Source organism: Strix uralensis, chromosome 11, assembly GCF_047716275.1.
Source record: "Strix uralensis isolate ZFMK-TIS-50842 chromosome 11, bStrUra1, whole genome shotgun sequence".
In the NCBI taxonomy this organism is placed as follows: Eukaryota; Metazoa; Chordata; class Aves; order Strigiformes; family Strigidae; genus Strix; species Strix uralensis.
Genome location: NC_133982.1, coordinates 5,732,445 through 5,757,701, shown reverse-complemented (window position 1 = coordinate 5,757,701; position 25,257 = coordinate 5,732,445). Strand labels below are relative to the sequence as shown.

General features: G+C 44.0%; 1 protein-coding gene across 4 annotated transcripts in view; it reads left to right on the top strand.

Moving 5' to 3' along the window:
- Positions 1-15,066: 15,066 nt before the first annotated feature.
- The window catches only part of UBE2Q2 (ubiquitin conjugating enzyme E2 Q2), a 52,501-nt gene continuing 42,310 nt past the window's right edge, over positions 15,067-25,257 (top strand). Inside the window, exon 1 of one of the 4 annotated variants that reach the window (XM_074880782.1) lies at positions 15,067-15,530. In XM_074880782.1, coding sequence (XP_074736883.1) covers positions 15,345-15,530 — 186 coding nt within the window. In that variant the 5' untranslated portion in view covers positions 15,067-15,344. The remainder of the gene's footprint in view (positions 15,531-25,257) is intronic. The other 3 variants (XM_074880783.1, XM_074880780.1, XM_074880781.1) reach the window with 3 other exon arrangements.

Genomic DNA, 25,257 nt, shown 5'->3' with positions numbered 1-25,257 from the left:
TTCTACTTCTTGATGCAAGGTTTAGTTTAAATGCTGCTTCTCACTTCACTATGACTGATGTGGTCCACTGGAAATTTCAAAACATCGGAGGGTGATGCAGCCTCCACAAAGTCTTTATTTGGAAGATGTAGCTATCTTTGGCTCACTTCCCTGGATGGGGACTGTAAGGCAGAGTTCTATGACTGAAGCAATGGAGAATTCACTGCCTCTGGGGACACTACCCTTTCAAAGTGTCTCTCATGCTGCTCATGGACCACAAAGCCTTTGTAAACAACCTCCAAAGGGATTTACAAACAAACAGACAAAACCTGGTGCTAACCACCTGGGCCAGCTGAGAGCTGGGTCTGTAGTAGCTATGGGGTCTCTTTGAGCTGTACCAGGACCAATAGGAATGGTGAAGTGCTATGGTGGCCAGAGTCATCAACCAGTTGGAGCCAGTGCAGAAAGCTCAGTGCTGTATCCCTGTCACCAACTGCTCCCCTGCAGCTGTTCCTGGCAGTGAGGAGCTGCTGCAGGGTCCATTCAGGAGCAGTCTGCCTCTGGGATCTGGGTGACCCTCCTTATCTGAAGAAGGCAGAAGAGACATTGGGCCTGAGCTGCAGTTCTGCAGCTTATGAATTTTGTTATGCAGGTACCGTCCTGGTGTGAAGAAAACTTCAGAAACCCAGCTTCAGGATATGTATTCTCAGCTAAGTCCCATCTGAGCTGTCTTAGCTGCATAAAACAAATTAGAAATTCAGACAGATGGGAACCCCTCAAAAAATATATGCTATTTTGTCTCCTAAAAGGATTTTGACAAGTTATTGAAAGCTATGCATCCTACTACCATCTTGGTCTGGTCTTTGAGGCATACTTCAAAATGAACTCATTAAAGTGTTGTGTTTCAACATGGGAAACTCAGAGTTGCCTTTTTGCATTTCTAGTGGTAACATCAGCAGCAGATAGCAGTGAACAGGTGAAAAGCTCTGTTTAGGTCAAGAAGCATTCACTGCCTAATCCTCATAATAGGCTATAAGCATGTGACAACTACTTCTAAGCTGAAAAAAAGGTATCTCTGTAGCTCCTCTAATGCATGTACAGTACCCATCAGTATTGCTTGGTACGTGGCTGCCTGGAGTTAACTTTCAGAGGAGACTCAGCAGTTGCATTTTGGCTGTGAAGTTCTCATGTAATGATGTAGGCATCAGGTAGGAGTGATTGCTTTTGCACAGGTATCTGCAGCTGCTAGAAAACCTACATCTACAGAATGCAGCAAATACAGGAAATCGAAGTGTTGGATTCAAAAAGGAGATTTGTGGATGAGTAAGTCTGAAGTTCAAGCATTTGCCTCATAGAAGGTTAACAAAGCTTTTAACGGACTTCGCAGTTTTAGTTGGGGTTTTTAATTGGAGTCAACCACAAAAACTCCACACCCCCTCAGAAACGTGTGTGGGCTTGTATTCCACACCGTCCTTCCCCTGAAGCAGGACAGGGAGAGGCTGACCTGAGAGATTTGTTTCTCCTGGACATGCAGTAAAGTTAGGCATTCAGAGAGATTTAGTATGGCTCCTGGGACTGTTTCTAATCTATCCCAGAGAACAGAGCAGGAACCTGATGATTGTAGCTACAGCTGCACCCTTTAAAGGAGAATGCAGTTCTCTGTTGCCCTGGGAGCTGCACAGTTGTCTGCACCTGCAGCAGAGTGAGTGGGGGCAATGCCACCGAAAAAGAACAGGGACACTACAGACCTAGTTCGTGTTAAATGATGACCTGCAGCTTAGTGTGGTGGTAAAATAGGCCCTTTTGATCATGTTACCAAGGCTATTCTGGGAGATGCTGTTCTGGCTGCTGCTGACCTGGAGTAAGAGCTTACTGTCTTTGGCTACCCTTCTCTCATCCCTCATGGTACACTGTGCTCTGCCAATGTAACTGCACATAGTCACTCCCTAACCTAGTTCTGTCAGAATGATGCAGGTTAGGTTAAGTATTTTTTTACATGGGAGAAGTAGCCTCAAGGCCAGGTTCCCTTGCTCAACTTCTATTACAATAATAGTATGTGACATTCATATTATGCTCTGCTCGAGTGTGTGTGATCAGCTCCTGATTGGACTTAATGCCTCTGTAAATAAAAGAAACACAGAACAAAAAGCAATGAGATTTTATAAGCAAATAATCCCTCAGAAATCTGGCTGGTTCCTGGAAGAGTTAACTCATTTAGAAACCTTTTAGTGTGCCATATTGATTACATGGATGTGTTCAGAGCAGCTGTGGATATTGCAGTAACAATGAACTGAGGCAGTTTATCAGTACATCAGTTATTTTACTGGTATAAAAAGAAGCTTTAATTGGACTAATGATGATAGGCTCAATCTTATGTTGAAGCTATCTGGCCATCACAAAATTATCTCTCAGTGAGCTCATCTGTTTTGCAAGGAAGAAACTCACAGTGTCATAGGATGGAAGATGTGCTGGCTATTTATAGTCACTGATTTTATTTGTAAGGAATATCATGACTTCACAAGTGCAGTGGCACTAATCTCCTTGGTAAAGCATTTATCCTAATCTAAAGGGAGCTGTTTGCTACAAAGCCAGCCATGTACTTAAAAGGGCCATTGAACAAATTTGCAACACTGGCTCTCATTTGCCTGTAAAAGCGGCAGGTGAATCAGCGTGTCCTGAATGCATAGCAGCCTGAGAGCCAGACGGCTCTCTGAAAATGAGAGGGTGAGAGAAGACAGTATTCCTACCCAAAATGGCTGCAACTAGCTGAGATGAATGGAGGCAACAGCGTACGAGCAGCTGGGAATGTGCTGCAGTCATCCGGCTGCTGGAGGTCTGCAGGTGTGGGTTTAATAGTTCTCAGTTAAAAAGCAGGCTGCTGTTATTACACCAAGGACAGTGAGAGTGTTTACTTCTTTGTGGGTATTTCCTACCCTGTTCCAAACTAGTCTAGGATAGCTTTTAGTACTAAGTAGTATGTATTTGCTGTTGGCACCTGCTCCTAAGGGATGAAAATACCTTCCTGGTTATGTTTGTAAAGATCACTGAGGTCTATGGAGGTAGCTGGAGGACATCTCCAAGAGATGTAACATGCTCTCAGAAGAGCCAAATGAAGAATGAGTTAATTGGAAAGCAAGGGTGGTGTGGAGTTTCTGCAGTCTTCGGGGCTGAGAGGAGCAGTGACCCAGCAGATCACTGCCGGGAGGGAGAAAGGAGGCTGTGGAGGTGAGACTTGCTTGTACTGGAGTTTTGTTAACAATTTCTCATGGGCATTCAAGTCTTCAACAGGATGTGGAGTCTACCCCATAGGACAGGTGGTGGGTGCAGGGAACAGTGCCAGGGCTGTGAGGGCTTTGAAGGGAGGGAGCCTGGGCTCACAGCACCTGCGCTGCCACTTTATCTGGCTCTTGGTTTCTTGCACTGCAGCTGCAGTATCCCTCAGCTATCAGCGAGCTCCTGGGCTGCAGCTATGCCTGAAAGGGTAGTGCAGCCCTGAGTCTGAATTGATTTTTTTTTTCTTTTTTTTTTTTTCCCCCCTCCCTGGAAGCTGCAGGAATAGAGAGGGGAGCAGTGTCCTTCACTCACTTTCAGCCTGGTCTGCTGAGGCCTTCCCTTTCTGGTCGTGGGCTCTGTGGTTCCACAAAGACAGGCAGATTGATACACAAGGTACGTACAGGGTAAGCTAGGACCACATCAGTTGAAAAGGCCAGATGTAACAGTGTTCCTTTAAATCATAATCCTTCATGTAATATCACACTTAGTTGTCATAGAGACCATGGCATCACTAAGACTTACAGCTCTTGATCCAGCAAAACAGTTGAGCATTTGCTTTTAATATAAAGTATGTGCTTAAATCCCAGTTATTTCTATGGCACTGTTTGTGTGCTTAGAACAAAGCCTAAACTTTAATTTTTTTCCTAGATGAGAGTGATGTGGCTCAGTAAAACTTTATGGTTGTTTTAGCTGGAAACAGTGTGCATGTTTCACAATCATCAAAACTGCCAGTGCAGGAATGGTCTAAAGAGAGTCCAAACAGAAGTTTTTAAAGAGAATATGTTGGAAGTTGAATGCTTGACATCACTGTCTCTGCTTCTGCAACCTGAAGAAGCATTAGAATAATGCTTTTCATAATTCCTTCCAGTACTTAGGACACTGGACATATTTTAATTCTATTGATTCTATGAAGAAAATAATGTTTTTAATGACTCTAGAAAATATGGAAGTTTGATCACAATTTCAGTCTAACACAAGCATTCATGCTCCCAAATTAAATAACTATTTTAGTATAGCTGCTCACATGGTATTTTGCATTTTTCTTTAAAGACTCAGTTTCTGGATTATGTATTTAAGAATTGCTGTTTTAATTTTAAGGTATGTTTTAGCACTCAAAGTGCCTGAGAAAAGTATGAAAATATCCTGATGTCTCCAAGAAAACAAACAAAAACTGGAGACAAATTAAGAAAATCCTACATGTATTGTAATTCAAAGATCTGGGGTTTTTAAAACATCTTTTAGTTGGGTCCATGATTTATGGCTCTTGGAATAGGTGTCAATGTTGAATATTCAGTTCCTGTTGCAAATCTGTTTGAAAGAGAACATGTAAGATTTTTCTCATTTACATTAACTACAGTCTTTTGTTCCCCAGATCATACTACAAACAAAATACTCGGGGTACCTGTTCAGTGACTAAATGTTGTCCTTCAGATAGAGCCTCATTCAAAGCTCACTGGACTTGGTGGGCAGGTGTCCACTGGAGCTCGATGGGCTGTTTACCAGAATTAGGGAGGTGGTTTAGTCTATATATTCCCAGCTTGTAATTCATATTTATTGGTCCCATGAGTTGTATGGAGTTGTTGCTATTGCTCTGGATGGCCAATTTGGGTAACAAGACAGTGAGAAGCATGAATTCAGTAACACCAGGTCCATTAAAAGTTAATGCTTTGACCAGTTTAAGCAGATGATAACTGGACCTACCCACAACTGTTACAGCTGTTCTGGAAAGTTACACAGTCACATCCTCTGTATCTGTGCCAAGGAGACCTGTTCTGCAGCTCTTCAACAGATGAAGGTGGTAGTAACTCCACAGTGAATTCAGTGCATTCATGATGTGTTCTGCCAGCAGAAAAACAGGAAGATCCCAAAGGCGTAAGCTTTTGTGGAAATGAAAGCAGAAGGTTAATAAATGCGGCTGAGTCACAATTCACTTGCAATTCAAAGAATGCTTGTGGACAAATCTTCCTGCTATTTAGTGAGCTCCACCAGCTGGTAAATGACTGTGTGTTTCTAAAAGCTCTTCTTGTAAAAAGTTAAAAAATTTGTGAATGGAAAAGGGGCTTGAAAATGTTACTGGCTCATCTCCTTGCCTGGAGAGGAAGGTATAAGCCTTTGTATAATTGCAAAGATAAATCAATGAATATGCTGTTGATTTTGCTGATTCTAGAGTACCTGACAAAAAGACAGAATCTCATCTGCAAGAACCTTTTATTAGATGGCATGATTAATGTGAAAAATGAATAAGAATTTATGGTCAGCCGTATTCGCTCACAAGGCCAACAGCCACACAGAGGCTAGTTCCCCAGATTAGTTGTTTGGGTTAATATTACTGTATAAATTTACTTAATTTAAATCCAGGTCAGATGTCAAGAAGCTGACAATAGGACAGGGAAAGGGAATAGTAAACCACTTTTCTCTCCTATGGGGCTTATGTTCAGCTTTGACACAGCTCACCTGAGTTGAAGAACTCGCACCGTTTCAGTGCATTTCCTGCAGTCCCTTGTAGGCGATGGATAAACTAGGATTGACTGTCCTGAATGCTTGAAAACAATTTCAGAGCATGGAAAAGGGCTGCTGCCTGCCTTTATCGGTATCTCTTATCTTCAAGGTTGTCGACATTACAGGGGCTTTTTTCTCTCGCTGAGCCTGTACCTGCTTCTCCTCCCACGTCAGTGCAGTCGGGCTGGCTGCACCGAAGGGCGCCGCTTGGCCCGGGAGAGCCCAGGAGCTGCAGGGACCAAAGTCCCTTTGGAGAACACTTGTGTTCAGTCTTCTTCCTGCAGGAAAATCGCTCGGCGCTAGGTGGTAGTGTGTGCCCGCTGAAAACTGCCGGGGTTGCTAACAGGACGTGACAGAAATCCTCGCTGAGCCCAGCCTTGTCAGGGCTGGCAATACTGTCAGGAGTGCAGGCGAAATTAAAACTGGGTTACCAGTGCGGCAAGACTTTGCTCTTTGAAACATCTGGGCCAGAGGAGGTTTCTAAGCAGTCTCTAATCAACATTTCTTTCCTACAGCTCACCTTATCCAGCTTGTCTTGCCACCATGAAATCACAGCCTTATCCCTTGACCTTGCCCATTGTGCCCACCTTGGGCCATCCTTGTCCTTTGGTGGCCACTCTTGGCAGCTCTTCTGCACTACGGCGTTGCTTCGGCATTGCTTCCTCAGAGATTTCTATAGTCTCTTACGTCACAGTGGCAGGAAGCTTTGAGCTAACATTCAGGTTGTGTTTTCTTGTTCCTGGTTTAGTTTTATTTTTCTTGTTTAAATCCCCATCTTCCTCTGTATATCAGTGCTAAATAGTCCCTCTCTTTACTTAGTGCTCGCAGCCTGCAGATACTAGGAACCAGAACACAAATGCAGGGCTGTGCAACTACCTGTACTGTTGGTTATATAATACAACCATGTGCTAATGCAGGAAGGGGATGATAAAGATCCTTTAACTCCTTCCCTCCAGCCCTGTTCCTCCCGTCCTGTCTCTGTGGGAAGCTAGTGTATCCTTATTTAACTATCCTTTAGTTAAAGTGCTTATATGAGACTGGTTCTTCAAGCCAGATAAATCTTCCTCAGCCAGGTAGGGGACAAGTTAAGACTCTTGTCTAGAGAAAAAAATCACCCCAGTGAGCATATTGCCACACGATGCATTCTTGTAGGTGTCACACAGATGCTGTGTTGTTCTGAGGTTGCTCTGTGTTGTGCCTGGAGCTAAAGTGAGTCCAAGTCACTTCTAGGATTGAGGGGTGTAAAGGAGGATCCTAATAGACATTGGCTGCATCTGAGAAGCCAGCTCTGGTGTTCAGTCCTCTTAAATTCCACTTCAGAAATCTGTCCTCCAAGTCCCACGCTTTGCTCTGATTTTTTGATAACTTTCTGCCAAGATCACAGTTGCAGTATTCTAGGTGCAGTTTTCCCTTCTGTGTTTATCAAGGAGCTTTCCATTCTTTATGAAATGATACTGGCAAACACCACTTAATGTTATACTGACCTTGCTGTTAACTGCTTCTTGAGCTTGTTGGACTGTTCAAATTTGATAGAAACATAGAGTAAAATATTACGTTCCACAAATTTTCTAAAAACCAGTGACTAACTAGAGGAAAGAAAGTGTTCGCCCATTTGGAAATATTGATAAGACCCCTGGTCTTACCCTGTCCACAAACCAGAGCTCATCTGCTCATACATAGAATATACTGGACAAAAAAACAGAATCTTATCTATAAAAATGTTTTTTTAAATAGACAGATTGAAGTAAAGAATACAATAGAATATACCAGGCAGGATAGATTCTGAAAGCAGCCACAGCATCTGCTCTGTCTCCCCTAGCCAAAACAGCCACGTGGCAAATGTGGGCGGAAATATGGAGAATCCTGTGGAAAGTAAGGGCTGTGGAGACATGGGAAGGAACTGGGAAAGGGTGAGGGGATTTATAGCATGAGACCAAGTGATAGGCAGTGTGATGGTGATATAAAAACATAATCTATAGGAAACCAGGATTCACTAGGTTTGTGGCTTATAGATGAAGGAGTTGGGTTTTTTTAATCATTTCTGATTTTTTGCACCTCTTAGAATTATTTCCTCGTCCTCATTGTTATTCAAAATGCCTCTTTGTATCATCTCATAATTTCATCAGTGATAGTCTCTTCTAGATCACTATGAAAGTCTCAATCTCAACTCTAACACAGCACTACCATGATCCATTTTAAACACACTAATTACCTTTCTCTGCTCAGTAATTTGCTATTTTTATTCCTTGTTCACAACTCTTAAGCCAATTCTCAAGCTATGTGGGTGCCATTATGTCAAGAAATGTGAATTGATGTTATATTCAGACTTTTGTGATTCAGTCTTTCAAATGTTTGCTTAAAGACAAGTATGTTGGTTCTGCTACTTCCCTTTTACTCACTGATGTTGTAAATCTATAGGAGGTTCCCTTCCTTATAAACTCCAAGGCAAATATAACTGCTTGTGAGTCTGTTATCCTTCATCTGTTTTAGTGTTTTTTTGTGCTTAGAATTTGTTTCTGGCAGAAAAAGAGTCAGACTTACAGAATGGTAATTCTGGGATCATTCTTTTCTGAGGTTTAATCTTGCCTTTGATTCTCTGAGACTGCTGTTTTCTGTGGCTTTTTCTCAGGCAACTCTTCATACTTCAAGTCATCTATATAATGGAAAAAATGTCTTATACTTTCTGTCCTTCTTTCACCCATAAAGATACGTGAGTTAGTTTTCCAGATGTACTTCACTACTTTTTTTTTTTTTTTTTCAGTGCTGTATCTTCCAAACTTGATTTTGTGTGTTTGGTATTTAAAAGTTACTAGATTGAGAGTATGTAAAAAATCCTACACCAGAGCTTGGTAGATCTTGACTAGTGGTCTATGGATCCGTGTGACCTCCAAATCAGAGAATGATTGAAAATCGCTCATCTAGGTCACCAGTATTTTAATTCTTGTGAGTACTGTGTGATCGCGGAAAAGCATAGCCTGTCCTGTTGTGGTGATAGTGGGAAAAAACTGCTTATGATGTGCACTAGGGAGCAACTTAAGATCTGAGATGAACTGATTCTCATACAACCTTCAGCATCAGCTCAAATGGATGTGCCACCTCTCATGCTGCTTCTCGAGGAACTGTGGGCCCTGAGCCTTCTTCCACCCCTCTGCTCCATGTCCCCTGTGAGCATTTGCAGCATAGAGGGGTGGACAACACCCAAAGTACTGGCTCTGACAGCTCCAATGGCACTTTGCCTGATCCCTTTGAGCAAGGGGGTGTTAGGATAGGATGGGACATGGCTAGACACAGTGGAGTTGTGACTATTTCAGTCCACAACAAGGCTGTGAACAGGGCTGCTGTAGAACTGGCCCCAGACTCAAGGTGTCTTTTCTCAGACGGCTGGGCTCTGTTGACAAACAGCACAAGCAGGACAAATCCCAGCACTGACACCAGCTCACTAGATAACTTCAATAAACTCTCTTCCAAGGCTGGGTCAGAAATGAAGTTAACTGAGTTACTGCAGTGCTAAATCGTGTTTGGGTTCTAAGATTGTCTATACACCCGGTTCTGCAATAACACTGCCTCCCAAAACGTGTCCGACTTCCCCACATATAAGATGAGGCTGCATCCTGTGCCTGTTTTGGTGTGACACTGGTGGGGTTAGGGTTTGTGCAGCACTTCAGACATTCTGTTGAGGGTTTGAACAGGGAGAGTACTGTCACAGGCACTGCTTTGTTCCCCAAAAATCTAAACTTACCTACAAAAAGTAATAAAAGTAAATGAGAAGCCCTGGATGGTACGGTTGCTGAGATGCGTTTGATTTGTTTTCCAGGCTAAGTGATGTGGTGATGTCTGGCTGTGCTTGCAGAATCTGAAACAATAACTCTGACCTACCCAGTTCATCTTGGTGCCTGCCAACTCAGATGCCCAGTGCTGATATTTAAATATAGACAAAGTTAACTATTTCACTGCCTATCAAAATGAAAAAGAAAGGGGATGAAGGAGCTGCATATTCAACTGTGATTAAGATTGCATCTCAGCACGGTGAGTACCTGACCTGGGGATCTGCCCATTTCCTTGCCTCCTGCTCCAGCCAGAGATGTGTTTAGCGGGACTGAACCTGGCATCTGACCTCTGCTCCTGTACATCCCTTTTAAGCTTTTGTGATGGCAAGGGAAGATAAGCTTGCTGAGCCCTCTAAGGCTTATGACCCTGTGTGGATCCCAAGGAAGGGGTGCAAGTCCTAGGGAGTCCAGGGAAGGTGAGTTATTGTGCTCTGAACAGTGTTCCATGCAGCAACCTCTTCCTTCGCCCAGCTGGTTTGGAAAAACAATATCAAGTTTTCCTTTTTTTTCTAGCTTGTTCTGATATTTTATTAAATGGCATGCCTCAGATATGGCTGCATGGTTCCTTATTGCTTTCATAGATGTGTGTTTCATCTGTTTTTAAGAAGCTATGTGAGCCATAAAGGAGAACACTAGGCATATTCCCTCACTGTGCATTTTAATGTACGCACAAGTTTAGTTTCTGATGTGTTTGTATGGTGGATTCTAATCCCTATCTGCAGTGTTGCAAGGCTTTGATTAACATGGCTTTGCTTTCCTGTGGCACCCTTCTGCTGATATATTAATTCCCACAATTTTCATATGGAACAAAAACATCATTTAACCTTGTTTTGCAGACGCTATTTAGCTTTTGACTGTTCTGAAATACATACTGTTCAGTAGTATATATAAATATAGCCAGAACTACAAATCCACAAGCAGGAAGGAAATCTTCACCAAAAGCTTATTGCTGTTTCCTGCATAGGATTACAGTGGCTGAGCAAAAACACCCTAAAGAAGGGACCTATTTGACTTAGTAGCTGACAGCCACAGGGATGGACTCAGAAGAATTGTAACTGAAAACTACTCTCTGACCATCCTGGGTAAAGCCAAGCTACTTTTTTTTTTTTTTAATTATTTTCTTAAAATGCTAAACTCATGGCCATAGTATTTGAGTGCCTGCGGGGACACCTCCTTGACCCCTATCCCTGAACATCTGGGCAACAGCATCGCTATCTGTCCAAAGCTGCTCTAGTATAGTTTGGTTTTAAAATGACATTCCTTAATTGTTAAAGCCTTTAAAAGTAAAGAGGTATTTGAGGGACTAAGCAATCCCATGTCCACTGCATGCCATGCTTCTTGAAACTGCATTGTCCAGCCATTTCATTTTATGCACTGCTGTATGTTTTTTTCTGAAATGCTTTGAAAGTTACTTCATTATTGAAGCAATGACTTTGATGCTGTGAGCTCAGAAGTTGATGTGAAAGCCTGGCTTTGGTGAGCAAGACAGCTTGGATTGTATCCTGGAAAAGCAGGATCCTCTTGAATCTTTCTGCCTTTGCTCAAAATTTCAGGGGAGGTTCCTGACTTATCCTCCTCTTTATGGGTATCAGGTATTATTTGTCTTTTCTAGTCTCAGGTTCTGCTGCTACTTGTGAAAAAGTTTAAGTGTCTGTTCTACTCCGGGATCAAGTATTATCAAACTGCATCATCCATCACAAAAACCAATTTACACTTCGTCCTATCTCGTTAACTTTATCATTTTCTTTCTCCTTCTGCTGGGGTTCAGGGTTAAAAAAGATCTGGGCCTTCCTTATTTATAAAATGGCAGTTCTTTCTTTGGTGCCTGCCATTTGTCTCAGGAAAATGGCATCAGAATTAAACAGAAAGACCCTTTCTAAGGGCTAGACTGTAAATGAGAGAAATGAGGTCAAAAAACAAAATCACAAACCATTCTCAGAGAAACAAATTAATCCTCTGCTAGGCACAGACATTCAGTTGAACATACAGGAGCTTCACTCAGGGGTAAAGCTGGAAATACAGCTGACCTGGAAAAGGCATTTACAGGAAGAAAAAGGACTAATATAAACTCAAATTCATCCGTGCTATGGAACATCCTTTCTTTAAGCCCCAAACAATTCTTGCTTTCATCAAAGCCTATTCATTCATTTGTCCAGAGGAGACCACGAAGATGATCAGGGGCCTGGAGAACCTCCCTTAAGAGGACAAACTGAGAGAGTTGGGATTGTTCAGCCTGGAGAAGAGAAAGCTCTGGGGAGACCTTATAGCAGCCTCCCAGAACCTAAAGAAGGCCTACAGGAAAGATGGAGAGGAACTTTTTACAAGGGCATGGACTGATAGGATAAGAGGTAATAGCTTTAAACTGAAAGAGGGTAGATTTAGTTCAGATGTAAGGAAGAAATTTTTCACTGTGAGAGTGTTGAGACACTGGCACAGGTTGCCCAGAGAAGCTGTGGCTGCCCCCTCCCTGGCAGTGTTCAAGGCCAGGTTGGACGGGGATTTGGACAACCTGGGCTAGTGGAAGGTGTCCCTGCCCATGGCAGGGGGGTGGGAACTAGATGATCTTTAAGGTCCCTTCCAACCCAAACCATTCTGTGAGTCTATGATTTCCGTCTTAATGGCTCATTCTGAACTTACCTTTCCTTCAGTTCCCTTTGCCCCTTGCTGCTGGCTTTTTATCTCGCTAGGGACATGCCTAGCTGATATGTTGGAGACAGAACTGGCAGCAAATGGTAATGGGAAAGAAAATTTTGGTCTAAACTGCCTCCTTTTTTCTTGTCAGTTCTACCCCAGAAAGCAATGAGGAATCTGCTGTTTTTTCTGAGAGATTCAGTTGAGGACTCTTACAAAAATTGTTATATTTAAATGAAAGTGAGGGAAAAGAAACAAAGAAGGTTATGAAAGTGTGTTATCTTCATAACAGAGAGGTTTGTCCAAAGTTCAGATCCCTGGAAGAGGAAATCTAGCTGTACGATAGATGGAGATAGGTTCCCATGATGCTGAAGATGTACTTGCAGGAAGAAAGGTAGAAAAAACTGGTGCTTACAGGCAATATAGATCAAGGGAACTTAAGAGCATCTAGTAATGACTAGAATATGACCCTGAGGGTCTTTACCAGGATTGATTTCCTTTATTACCCAGAGATGTCAGGTCTTCCCTTGTGTGCATTCATTTTGGTCTTTGGGAGACTCAGGATTTCCTGAGTCATCTTGTGACCAAAGTGAGATTCTTGTCAAAGTCCCATGGCAAGTCCATGAAGGAAAAAACAAGAATGAGTCAGATATGATGAACAACTCTTTACACCTCTGAAGCAGCCTCTGGATTCCAGAGAGTGAGGCAGCCCCAATGTGTTCTCAAGGTCTTATCACAGAAATGAATTCACAGGCAATGTCACAGCTTGCACAATGCCTACTAAATACAGAGAAGTGCAATAGAATTTAAAGGACTGGTGGCTGTGCAGCTGCGTGTTGCTTCTTGAAGCCTGCAACAAAAAGGCAGACTGAAGGAACTGGGGAAAGTTCTAGACCAGCCTTAAACAATGTATGGCTTGCAGGGCACACTTGGCCGATTAAGCAATTTGTTTGGCCTGCCAGATGGTCAGGAGAAACCATGTTTCGATCACTGGGTGCTTGAGAGGTTCTCCTGCCTTCCATGCTTGCCAGAAAAAATGGGGCGTCACAGTTAATGGAGGGGCAGAGGAGAGGGAAGGCAGATGAGAAGACAGGGAGGATGGAAGACCGGAGGTAGTGATAGATGCAGGTCTGGTAAAGTATGTCAAAAGGTGCAGTTTGAACTTGCTAAGCCTACCCACCTATCTGCTGCAGTGAGGTGTTCTAGGCCAAAATTCTATCGTATGAGGGAAAGAGGGCTGAGTCACCAAATTCATTCCTCCATTGTTTCATGCATCGCATCGTGTAATGCCTGACAAAGTCTGATTTGTTTAGTTTTGTCTCTGGTGTTCCCACAGAAAGGGTCTTCCAGGCCCTCCACTTCTAATAGGTATAGTCATAATTTTCTGCTGTTTAAGGGCAAATTAGCTATAAATATATTTAAATCTTCCCTTATCTCCCAAAGGTCTTTACCCTTCCTGTTGATGCATTGACAGACAAGTCATATTCACTTTGTCTTCACTTTGCAGGCCATACAGTCTGAGCCAACACACAGTCCAGCCCTTCTAGGAAAGCCGAGTTGCACACAAAGTATAATAGCAGCCTTTCAAATGATACCTGGAAAAAACAGGTCTTTCAACTTTCTGGACTTTCTGGTATCTTTCCTTCAGAGTATTTAACCAGCGTCAATTCTTCCTGGCTTCTTTTGTAGCAAAGTGTGTTCTTTGCAGCTCTCTTTGCTGGAAGGATAGGAGATTTCAAGCCCACAAATCAGTAAGACTTCCATATGCTTGGAGTTGGGCATGTGCATAACTGTTTTTCTGGATCAAGATTAGAGTTCTCACCACTTGACAAGATTCAGCTTGTGGTTTGTGAAGTGCTGCCAGTTTCTCTGGAATTAAAGATTTATATAAAATATCAATGTAAAAAAAAAAAAAGGCAAATCCCTATTCCAGGTTTGTGTGTGTGCATGTGTGTACTGCATTAATTAAAAGCTGGTTGGGAAATAAGAAGGATACTCTGCACCAGTATTACTTGTATCGATCGAGGTAATCTCTTTATGCCATGTGGGAGCTGATCTTTGTCAACTGTCTACAGACAAAACCAAGATGGAAAGAGACAAACAAAGGTGCAGAGCTAATTTTTCAGTGTCAGGAAGTGATAGAAATAGAGGCAGCATGTCTTGATCCCTGAATATAGTGAGTATTCACTTTACTCTGCTTTCATGCTTCGTAGTGCTTTTTCTGGAGGTAGAATGTTGTACAATTACAGAGGAACTTGAACGCAACACTAACAATTTTTCTTGGCCTCTGTACTGCTGCTTTCCAGCCTGCAAAGATCGACACCAGGTTTTATTTGTATTGATCCGTCAGAAATGCCGGGACAGGAATCCCCGGTTTGTGTTGGCTGACCTCTAGGAGTACTGGCGGACTGACAGGACGCCGAGATGACAAGCGCAAAGCCAAGCTGCAGTTTTTCTCAGCAGAAAAGAAGTGCGGTGAGGCAGGAAGACCGCGTGCCCTGTCGCAGGGCTGAGCAGGAGAAGAGGAGGAGACACACGGGTGAGCAGTCAGCGCGGCTGGGCACCGGGCTGCCGCGAGCGGGGCGCCGGCGGGCTCCGAGCGGCGGAGCCGAAGGCCGAGCCCGGGCCGGGGTCGGGGCGGGCGGGCAGAGCCCGGGCAGGGTGCCGCGGGGCCCGGGCCGCGGGGGCGGTCGCGGCGGCGACCGAGGGGGCTGGGGGCGGACGCGGGGAGGCGGGCGGCGGCCCCGGGGGAGGGGCAGGGGGCCGGCCCGGCCCTGCTGCGTGTGTCCCGGGAGCGGGGCCGGCCTAGCGGGAGGAGGGCAGGGCGAGGGCGGGGCGGCTGCCGGGCCTGGCCCAGCCCGCCGGGGAGGAAGGGGAAGGGAAGGGAGGAAGGGGGAGCGGGCTGCGCTGTTGCCCTTTTAAGCGAGCGCGGGGGTGCAGGAGGCTGGTACAAAGGCAGCTGCCGCCGCGCTCGCCGTCCCCCCGCCGGCTGGGGCTGCCCCGGCCTCCCCGCCCTCCCGCCATCTTCCGCCCCGCAGGCGCGGCCGGGGCCAGGGTCGGGCCGGGCTGAGGCGGAGGGAGGCGGCGGCAGAGCGGGCGAGGCGGCGCAGGCCCGGGCCCGGAGATGAGGCCAGGATGTCGGTGTCAGGGCTCAAGGCCGAGCTGAAGTTCCTCGAGTCCATCTTCGACAAGGACCACGAGCGCTTCCGCATCGTCTCCTGGAAGCTGGACGAGCTCCACTGCCAGTTCGTGCTCCTGCCGCCGCCGCCGGGCTCCAGCCCGCAGCCGCCGCCGCCGCTCACCATCCACTGCAACATCACGGTGCGGGGGCCGAGCGGGGCCGGGGGCGGCGGGGGGAGGGCCGGGGCACGGCCCGCCCTCGCCATTGTCTGCGGGGCGCGGGGAGGGGGCGCAGCCCCGCCGCGGGGGTGACTCAGCACCGGCGGGGGGCGGGGGGACACGACAGGGGCCTCCGCCCGCCGCGGGGGGCCGGGACCGGGGGGAGGGGGGGGCTCCGGGGCCCGCTCCCCGCCCCGAGGCTCTGCGTTTCCTCCCCACCGCGACCGTAACAAAAGTTAGGGAGCGGGCGCCCCCGGCCGCTCCTCCCCGCCGAGGCTGGGGCCCGGCAGCCCCTCCGGGGGGCTCCTCCGGGGAAGCGGCGGGTGCGGGGGAAGGACGTGGGGCCGTCGCGCCGCCAGCCGCCCCCTGCGTCGGGGCCGCGAGCCGGAACAAAGGGCAGCCGGGCCCGGGGCAGCGGGGAGAGAGCCCCCGGGTCGGCTCTCCGCCGCGGGGCCGTCCCCCGGGGCAGCGGCGGAGGGGTGGCGGGGGAGCAGAGGGAGGGGGGGCCCTGCCCGCCCGCCCGCCCCGTCCTTGCGGCGTCTCGGCGGGGCACGGGGAGCGTTTCCCCCCCTGCCCCGGGCGGTGGGAGCCCGGGAGGGAGGTGGGGGCGAGCGCTTTAGTGAGTGCGCCACACCGCCGCGGCCTGGAGCCGGGCGGCCCGCCCTGACCCGGGCGGGGAAACGCGGCACGGGCGGGCCTGGGTGGCGGCAGGGCCTTCCCCGGGGGTCAGCCCGGAGGCGCGGCGGGGGGGCCGCGGCGCTAGAAAGGACGGCGAAACTTTTCATTCGTGCTGTCATGGAGGGATAGCATAGCGCCTCTGGTCCCCTACCGAACAGCTGTTTATAGTTGTTTTATCGAAATAGTGGCACTTAAACTTGGGAAAGGGGCCCCGGGCAGCCTTGTCCAATCTGAGGACTTGTACTTGCGGTTTGCTTCGGGATTTCTCGTTTCTAAGCTTTGTTCCCCCTGCCCCCTGACTTAAATTCATTAAGGTTTGTTTGTTTTAAATGTGTGGGAAGGAAGCAGAATAAAATGGTCACTGTTTTGTGCCACGGTAAAAATCCTCTGTGTTTTAAAAAATTTAGGGCCTAAACTTGCCAAGGGATTTGAATATATCGGTGTCTGTGACTCATGTACAGGAAAGCGCTGGAGGTTCATTTTTGTCGGACTGGTTGTAGTTATAAGTGAGTTCAAATGCCTTATCAAGATTCAGAGGGTAAGAGTAGAGAATCAAAAAATTTTGCCTGGGTGAAAATGGGATTCGTATCTTTGGGTTTGAGGAAGCTCTGGAGCTTTTTTGTCTTTTGCCTATAAAAGGATGAAAGTTTCAAACAGATAGTGTAGAGGTAGAAATAGGTATCTAGGTGTAAATATTTGAGTACTGAAAGGTGAAAGTGTGCATGCAAACCAGGCAAATCCAGTAATGCTTGATTGGATCCTTATTTGCCTTAAAGTAACTTTATTAAATTAAAGGAGACTTGTTAAGAGGATCTTTCAGGTTTCACTGTTAATTGTCATGAGGAGTCAGTTTTGTGGTCGTGGGACAGGTGTTTGTTTTACCGGACACTTGTATATACTTGTAAGAGGTTAAGATGTTTTCTATGGTAAAATAAGCAAGATGTTTTGGTGTTCTTGTTTTCAGACATGATCTGTTAGATGATGGATTGTGTGACTTCCTTTAAATATTTTTTTATTCAGTAGAGAGTGTTTCATTGCTGAGAAGTCTGGCTCTTTGTTTCCACACAAGATGATCTAGTTCATAAGTCTCTCTCAAAAGAGTAAAATAAAAGATCTGATGATTGATTGTGCACCTTTAGTTGCCAGTTGAATTTGATGGGTTATTTCTTTGTCAAGGGACAGCTAACAGGGAAGCCAGTAGTGAGGCCACAAGTTTTTGGTGCCTAGGGTTTGTGCTGTGGTGTATGTCTACTTCTGAGGCTGCTTTTGACGTAGATGCTTTTGATAGTAATTCTTTCTTAACTTGCAAAGGAGTGTGCTCACTTACTTGCAGGCCTTTGGTGGAGGTGTGTCTCCGCAAGCAAGAAACAGGCTAAGGTCACTCTTGGCATTTTTATGTTATTAATGAGGAAACAGTGCCTGCAATCTGCTATTACAGTCTCTCGCCCTAAAGGTCAAGACGTCTTTCACATGCCATTAGAATTGTGGTATTATGAGCTTGCAAAAAGAACAGGAAAAGAGCTGTTTCAAACCTTAGAGCTGAGACTTCTGCTTTGAAAAAAAAGGCTGTGTCTGAGCTTCTTCAAACTTCTGTTTCACAGTTGTCTGCGAATAGGTTGGTGCTTTCCAATGTTGACTAATTTTTGGCTGAGGTAGGTGGTTATTTTCCCTATCTGTTAAAAATAAATGGGAGAGGGCAACCTGAAATACAGAGGTGGCTCTCTTCAAACAAGTGGGCAGAAGATGACAGAGCCAAACAGAGAAAGCTGACCTCTGGGCTTCTGTCCTAGTTTTTTGACACAAGTGTTAGAGCTCTTAAGTGTGACAAAAGTGTTTTTTCTCCCCACTGAATTGAATCTCTTGGCTCTGACTCCTAATTGACTCTTGTTTTTTTCTGTAGGTAAACTAGAAAGATATAAGTCTTGTTTACTGTGCTTCAGTGGATCTGCAGGTACTGTGGGAAGTAGAACTTCAAATGGCAGTAGTAGCATACAAAAGCTAGTAAGGCTATAAAGTTGTTGGTAAATATGTTTTCTTGGGGAGACTCACCCTCTGCATCAGAAGCTGCTATCTTAGTGCTCTGGATTTGCAGCGCGAATACGTAACTTCAGCTGTTTGCTTCTTCTAACCAGTTTAGCTCCTACAGTACTCATCAAGCCAGGCCATTTCCCTTGTTCAACTAAAGCTTACAGTAAATTGTACATCTGGAGGCTCAAGAATCCTGTTAAGGGGAAGAGTAAGCACAAAGCTCAATAATAACTTTTTTTCTTCGTGGTTCTGTTTACCTCAATACTTTACCTAAAGTGAAAGCTGTCCAGCAGTGTGTACAGATGCTGAAGTTACTGGATGGAGGAAAATCTGGTAGGGAAGGAAGCTTCCAGTAGCTTCTGCACTAAGTCTGAAAAGAGACCTGATAACTAAGTTGCTCTGATCTTCACAATGGATCTCTTTCTTTTCTTCAGTCTAGAGAGAGAAGGCAGAGGAAAGAGAAAACATTCTTCTGGAGAGGTGAGGGAGAGTGTCTGCTTAGGAACTGCATGGATCTCCCAAAGTTTTCTAGACTAAATTCCACAGTTTGATTAGAAGCCTGCCCTGGAACTTCTCGCAGAGATGACTTTCTGGTTGTCTGCAGTATGAGTTTGTAGAACTGTCAAAGTTAAGCATTTGCTGCAGCATCCTAGGAATGGTCTACCTGTGATACTAAGCAATGCTTGAAATGAAAGCAAGATACATTTTTACTTGATAGTTGTTCTGTTTCGTAAAGTGACAGGCAAGCTTTGTCCAAGTCTGTCCTTCATTATTTCTGGTAGTCACTGATATTGGAACTTAAATAGTTAATCAGATTATTTTAAGAGAGACACTTTAGGGTGGAGTCATCCCTGTCAGAAACATTGCTGCTTATTCCTGAGAACTGTCTAATTATTGAACTTGTTCAGGCTGTGTACCTTCACATTCCCATTTTGTTATGCCAACAGCAGTGTCTCTGTTCTGGAGTTTTATTTCTGTTTTTCTCAGATTTCCTTTTTATTTAGCAGCAGTATTCTAATTAAGTTCAATGAAGTAGTGTCTTTTACAAAGTATATGTATTTATCCTGGTCCTGTTCTGCATGTTTTTTGAAATTACTTAGAGGAGTGTGTTTAGTGATCATGACTTCAGGTAAGTGTCTTCCACGCAATTCATAGTTTCAGTGTGCTACCTTATGAGACTTAAATCATAGTATTCCGAAGTGTATGTTAGAATTATTCAATCTTTTCCTAGTTATTACAACAAAAAGGACTGATATGAACTGCTGTAAAACATAGCGTATTTTTTAATATAATCTCTTTGGAGATAAACTGGATATTAATATCTCTCCACCCATACACAAAACTACTACTGAAATTCTGTGTCCTCAGGTAGCACTTCAGGTAGAATGGGGTTTGCACCAGGTCTGAGTGGGAGCAAATTTTGCCCCAAACAGCTACTGGGCTCTGATGTGCAGTGATATCCTTCATACATTAACAATTCAATTCAGGTGATATGGCTGAATCTAGTATACTCTTGCTTCTCTGCTGGAAAGAAGTATCTTCTGCTTTTGCTGAAAAATACCCTGCTGCTAAATCGGAGTTAGAAGCTGCTATGAAAGACTTGAAAACGTTACTGTCTACAGATAACTGCAACTGATGGGAGAAGACTTTATTTTCCCTTCTAAACTAGAATGGATGAAAAGAGATTACCTGTGAAGCTTTTGACAAGTTGGGTATATACAGAAAGTGAGTGTATTTGCACATACAGTAGTCCTTCAAAGGGAGAAGATTTTAATATTAAACACACTCCTAGCTAATGCCTAGACAGCTGATAACCTTTTAAAAAGGTTATTTGTTTGTACACAGAACTAACCACATAATGAACGAGGCATTCAGTTCAAACCACAGATACCTTTTTTTTTTTTAAGATCACTAGACATTCTGTAGTGAGGTTGAGACCTTTGTCTTGCAGCATATGAATACCAGGACTAATCAAAGCATACACAGCTTTATCTTGATAATACGTACTTTTCTAGCTAGAATTGGATGTACTTGGTGTTTTAAAAAAGGCACTCATGTAACTATTATGAACCCTAACTTACGCAGTAGAAATTGAGGAGTTTGGTGGTGTTTTATGTAGCAAAAATAGAATATTGCAAAAAAGAGTAGGAGAAATCTTTTGTGTCTGGAAGATATAGGGCCTTACTTTCCGACACCACAACTTAGTTGTGCTGTGTGTGTGAAAGGCTGTAACAAGTACTTCAGGACTTTGCAGGCAGTTGTTCTGTGCCCTCTATAATGTATGAAGTGTTCCTAAAATATCCTAGAAAGCCGTAGTGGTGGGCTTCAAATATAAACACTGGCTTATGTTGAGGTTTTAGTGTACAGGAAATTGCACTTATTTCAGATGGGTTACTCATGTGAGTTAATGATATAATAATTTCAGAAGTGGGACTGGTTTGGTCCTCAAAAGAGCTCTCCCTGCACTTTGATAATTAAAAGAAGTTTATAAAAATAATTGTATTCTTTTTGCTCAGCATCCTTCCTCATGTTAACTGTTCAGGAGGTTTTTGTAAAGGACTGAAAGATACCTGGTAATTTTTGTATGTTTCTTCATATTCACTAATGTTTAAGAGATTAATTTAGAGCAGGGCTACTGTGTAACAGGCATTTCATGGTATGTGATGGATTCCTTTGTGTGCCAATGATACTTAACTTTGTGTCAAAATTGGAGGACTGGTAGTTGGTATTACAGAGACCTTTCTTATGCTACAAGAAGCAAGAGTATGTACCGCTAGTCTTGATTGGGGAGGGGAGGCAGACGTGCTAAGACACTGGCTTTTCTGTCAAAGCTTTTTATCAATGAAATTAGAAAAAGAAGGGAGTAGTGTAGAAAGTATTCTATTCTGGAAAATAAGGTTGCACTTGAAATTCATGTGGCATTCTGTCTACAATGGAACTCTGTAAAATCAGAAGTTATTAACGGAGTTGATCAAGTGTGTTCCCAAAAAAAGAGTAACTTCATTCTGTTAGATTAACTCAGACTAGAATGAATCTGCAGGGTTTTTTTCTGTGTTATGTCAGGGGATATTGTGTATTGATGACATGCTGGTATCCTCAGCATGAATTAACTGCAATTGCTAGGAAGAGCAAAGTGTGATTGTGTCCTGTGCACTCTGTAATCCTGCTGTTGCTTGCAGACCAGTAAAGGCTATGTGCCTTGTGAGGTGGCCAAAATTGAGTTTACTGGATTAAGGACCTGACTGGCATGTAAAAATTCTTTACTGGGTTATTGTTAATCTGGATCATTTCCCAGTCTGGTTCACTGCGTGGCTGCACAAACAGCTGTACCGTCACAACAGAGGGCATAGGAATGAGTGAGTGCTGGGGAAGACTGCTGAAGCCAGCATTGCTGACAGAGCTGCTTGCCAAGTGCTGGCTGAGTCCTCAGTGGCACTTGGGATTGCTCCGTATGGAATACCTGAGTCGGCATCAGCCCGGTGGGCCTTCGTGAGCGTCTGGTTGTTACAGTGACAGCTAAATAGAGACAACTGGACCAGACTAACTGGAAGTAGTTTGTTTGTTTACTTGTAAAATTAAATTCCTTTCAGGAGAATGGAAGATACGAAGATGGAAACAGTTCTCTAAATAGTGTTACTAAAAAAAAAAGGCAAAACTTCTGGATAGGAGCAAATGTTTGTAGAAGCTGATTAACAGAAATAACTACCATTTTAGTTATGCCTCGTTGTGGCCTACTGTTCAGTACTGTCAGGTTGTTTGTGTAGTTTTGAAAGGTTGTAAAAGCCTGAATTCCTGGCTGAAGTTAATTTTTTTCTTTTTTTTTTTCTTTAGAATATGAATGATAATATGCCATTTTTAAGACACATGATAGTTCATGATTTAGGAAGCATTCCACTGTATTTCTTCAGCTGCAAGCTCTGTAGAAGTGAAAATGACCTGTCACCAGCTCATAGAAGACAACTGGAAAATTAAATGACTGATTGTAGTAAGGGCGGGCTATTTAACATTTAGATCTTGAAGCTAATATGGTCAGAATAGTTCTCAGTTGATCTTTGCTGGAAACAAGCATACCAGTTAGTGTATGACTTACTGATTTCTCGCTTCCAGCTGTAATCTTTAAGTGTGGCATTAAAATAATAACCTTATGTGTTTTGTTTCTTTTTTGTTATGCATACAAGGCATCCTGGTGTATCCAGTACTGCAGAGCAGTTAGTGCATGATTTCTTGAGACTTAGTTTGGACTGTGTTCTCCTTTTTCCCAGATCTCTAAGTTTTTAACACCTCTGAGAGAAAGAAGAGTTCAGTATGGTTGCAGATCTTGCAATAGCTTTGTCAGAGATCTTGCAATAGCTTCTTCAGTGTGTATTCAGAAAGGAACATAAGCTCTGTCAGAACTTGTATAGTGGCATTAGAAAAAATTAAAGCGTTCCTGTGCAGTGGTGTTCAAGATACCACAGGCTTCCTTGAATTTTTGAAGTAGGAAATAACTGTGGTAAGAGTGTGGTATTTAACTTATTAACGGTAAACACTGGTTGAACTCTGTGGTACTGAAATTTGGGGAGGGACGGGGGGGGGGGACACACGGACGGGACGATGACCAAGTTCCATCTAAATGGCTCTAATCTGAAGGATAGTGACTAAGCAGCACTCAGGGCAGCTGTGTATGTGTTGCTGTGAGGGGAGAGCTTGGGAACCAGGTGGGTGGTGGCTGGGAGTGCTACTCAGGTGCTAAGAGCATAGAGCAGCAGGACCTCTGTTAGCAGTGGGTGAGAATGAAAAATCCTTCTATCTGTGGATGTGTCTGGGGCACAGCAAATATGTAAAGGGAAAAGGCAGAAAAGAGGAAAGTTGTTTTCAGAGAGGGGCAAAGGGTACAGTGCCTTTGGAGGGGGGGTGGTGAATGATTTGAACATTTGGAAGATGTAAATTCCTGAGGGTAAAGAGAATGAAGAGGAGGAGGGGGAAGCCTGGATTTTTGGGTGACAGCAGAAGTGACATCAGACTTTACATGCTGTGGAGTAACTGTATAAGTGATAAAGTCAAGAGCAGGTCTGCTAAGAAACTTATTTTTCAAGTTAACTCGGGGAGAGTGTGACATGTTGCAACTTATTTATAACCCCTTCTTCAGTTCTAGCCGTATTAGAAGCCATTTCTTGCTGCTGTGGCTCTGTGACACTAATGTTGATGATACCTTTTCTGAATGTACTTATCTGTATAGTTGCAGAAGTAGGTAATTAATAACTCTTGATGGTTAGAACGAGTTGCTAGTTTGTTTCAAGTAACCAGACTTCCTTCAGGAATTTGGGCACATACTGTGCTGCTGGTAAAGAAAGAGTATTGGAGAATCAAGATTTGCAAAATACCTTTCTCTTTAGCGCATGTGTCTAGCTGCTTATTAGATAAACCATTGCCAGCTTGAGTGCATGTGTAATGCATGCATTAAAGAAGAGAACCCCTTGTGGCTGAGGGCTCCAAAACAACCATCCTCTGACAACTGTCAAGATGAGAGTACAAGCACACAGTGGGGTTTTTGTGTGCGAGGAGCAATATAGGTTGATCTGGCTGCTGTGAGGTGCTGTGAGAAAACTCTGAGTTCTAGTCTCAGCTCTACAGCCTCCTTCCTGATAAGGAAAGTCTTCAGCAATGCTGTGTTCTTTGCTCAATTTTCAGTGTGGATGATCTGTAACTTTGTTTCTGTTAATAGTATTGGCAAGGAAATGTTCCTCAGCTCACTTAACTGGGTTGGCCCTTAACAACAGTTTTCATTTTCAGAGACTGCACACTGCTCTTGAACAACTGTCATTTGCTATGCTGTTAGCTAGACCATGCTTAGTGTTAATTTAGGAGTTGTGTTTGAACATGAACATTTGGTGATTTTACTTGGGGTCCATATGAAAGTGTTAAGAGTTCATCTTTTTTGTGAATTTCTTTGAATGGATAGATGGCATGCTGCATTATGACAATGACCTGGAGAACAAAATGTTGCTTCCCAGTGAAGATCAATAACTATGTTTTTATCAGAAAGGTGCCTTTTTTGCTTTTATGCTCAAAGTTTGTATTTTAATTCTGTGTAGTTGTGTTATACTCAACAACAGATAGCCTGCTGCCTTTTGTTTGGTAAGGGGAGTAGATGAGGTTGTGGCAACTGATAAGAGAGTCTGATAAACCTGTTTTTTCCAAGAGTAATGTGCAGTTTCACATATTGGAAACAACAGTTGGGACATTTTGTGTAAATTAAATAGTTCAAAGAATGGCTGTAAAAACTTGTCTGAAAGAACTTGACCGTAAGAAGTGTAGGACCTATGTTGCCATATCTTCATCCATGTTTGTGACCATTTGAAGTGGTGTTTTGTGCCTTTGTTACTTTGGTTGTGTGTGTTTTGTCTTATTCTAAGGTAATGACATTTGAGCAGTGAGAGATTTAAATGTGTGTATCTGCATAGAGACATGGAAGTAAAACAGAGAAGTATCTTAGATTATTTAACTTGAAATTATTGGCCTCTTGTATGTGCCTGTTTGAAAGCATCATTTGCTTAAGTCTTTTCCAGGATTTTTTTCTTCTTAAAATGTTATTTTCTGTCTTAGGTGTATCTAAAGTAAAAAAGTTGAAGATTCTGTAACAATTTCAAGAGAATTCTATGGGCCTGGGTTGAACAAATGAATTTTTGCAGGTGAAGCTGCAAATTACAAGCTGCTTGGGTTTTGGAATAATTTTTACACGAGTGAACTGCCATTGAAATACTGTCCCTGTTCATACTTACTTAGCTATGCTGTGGTCACCATCTTATGAACATTGGCACTTGCAGATGCTGCTGAATTTATATGTTGCAAAAAGTGTTCCATGCTCTAGGCTTTCAGTTAATTTAAAAACATGCTGTAGTCCCTGTGCACTTGTACAGAAAGTGGCTGTAGAAGGTGCAAAGTTGCAGACTGTTGCACGTATGTCTCTAAAAGCCTGATGTACAGGAGGGGAACTGCTTTGCTCTGCCCAAGAGGATGTCTG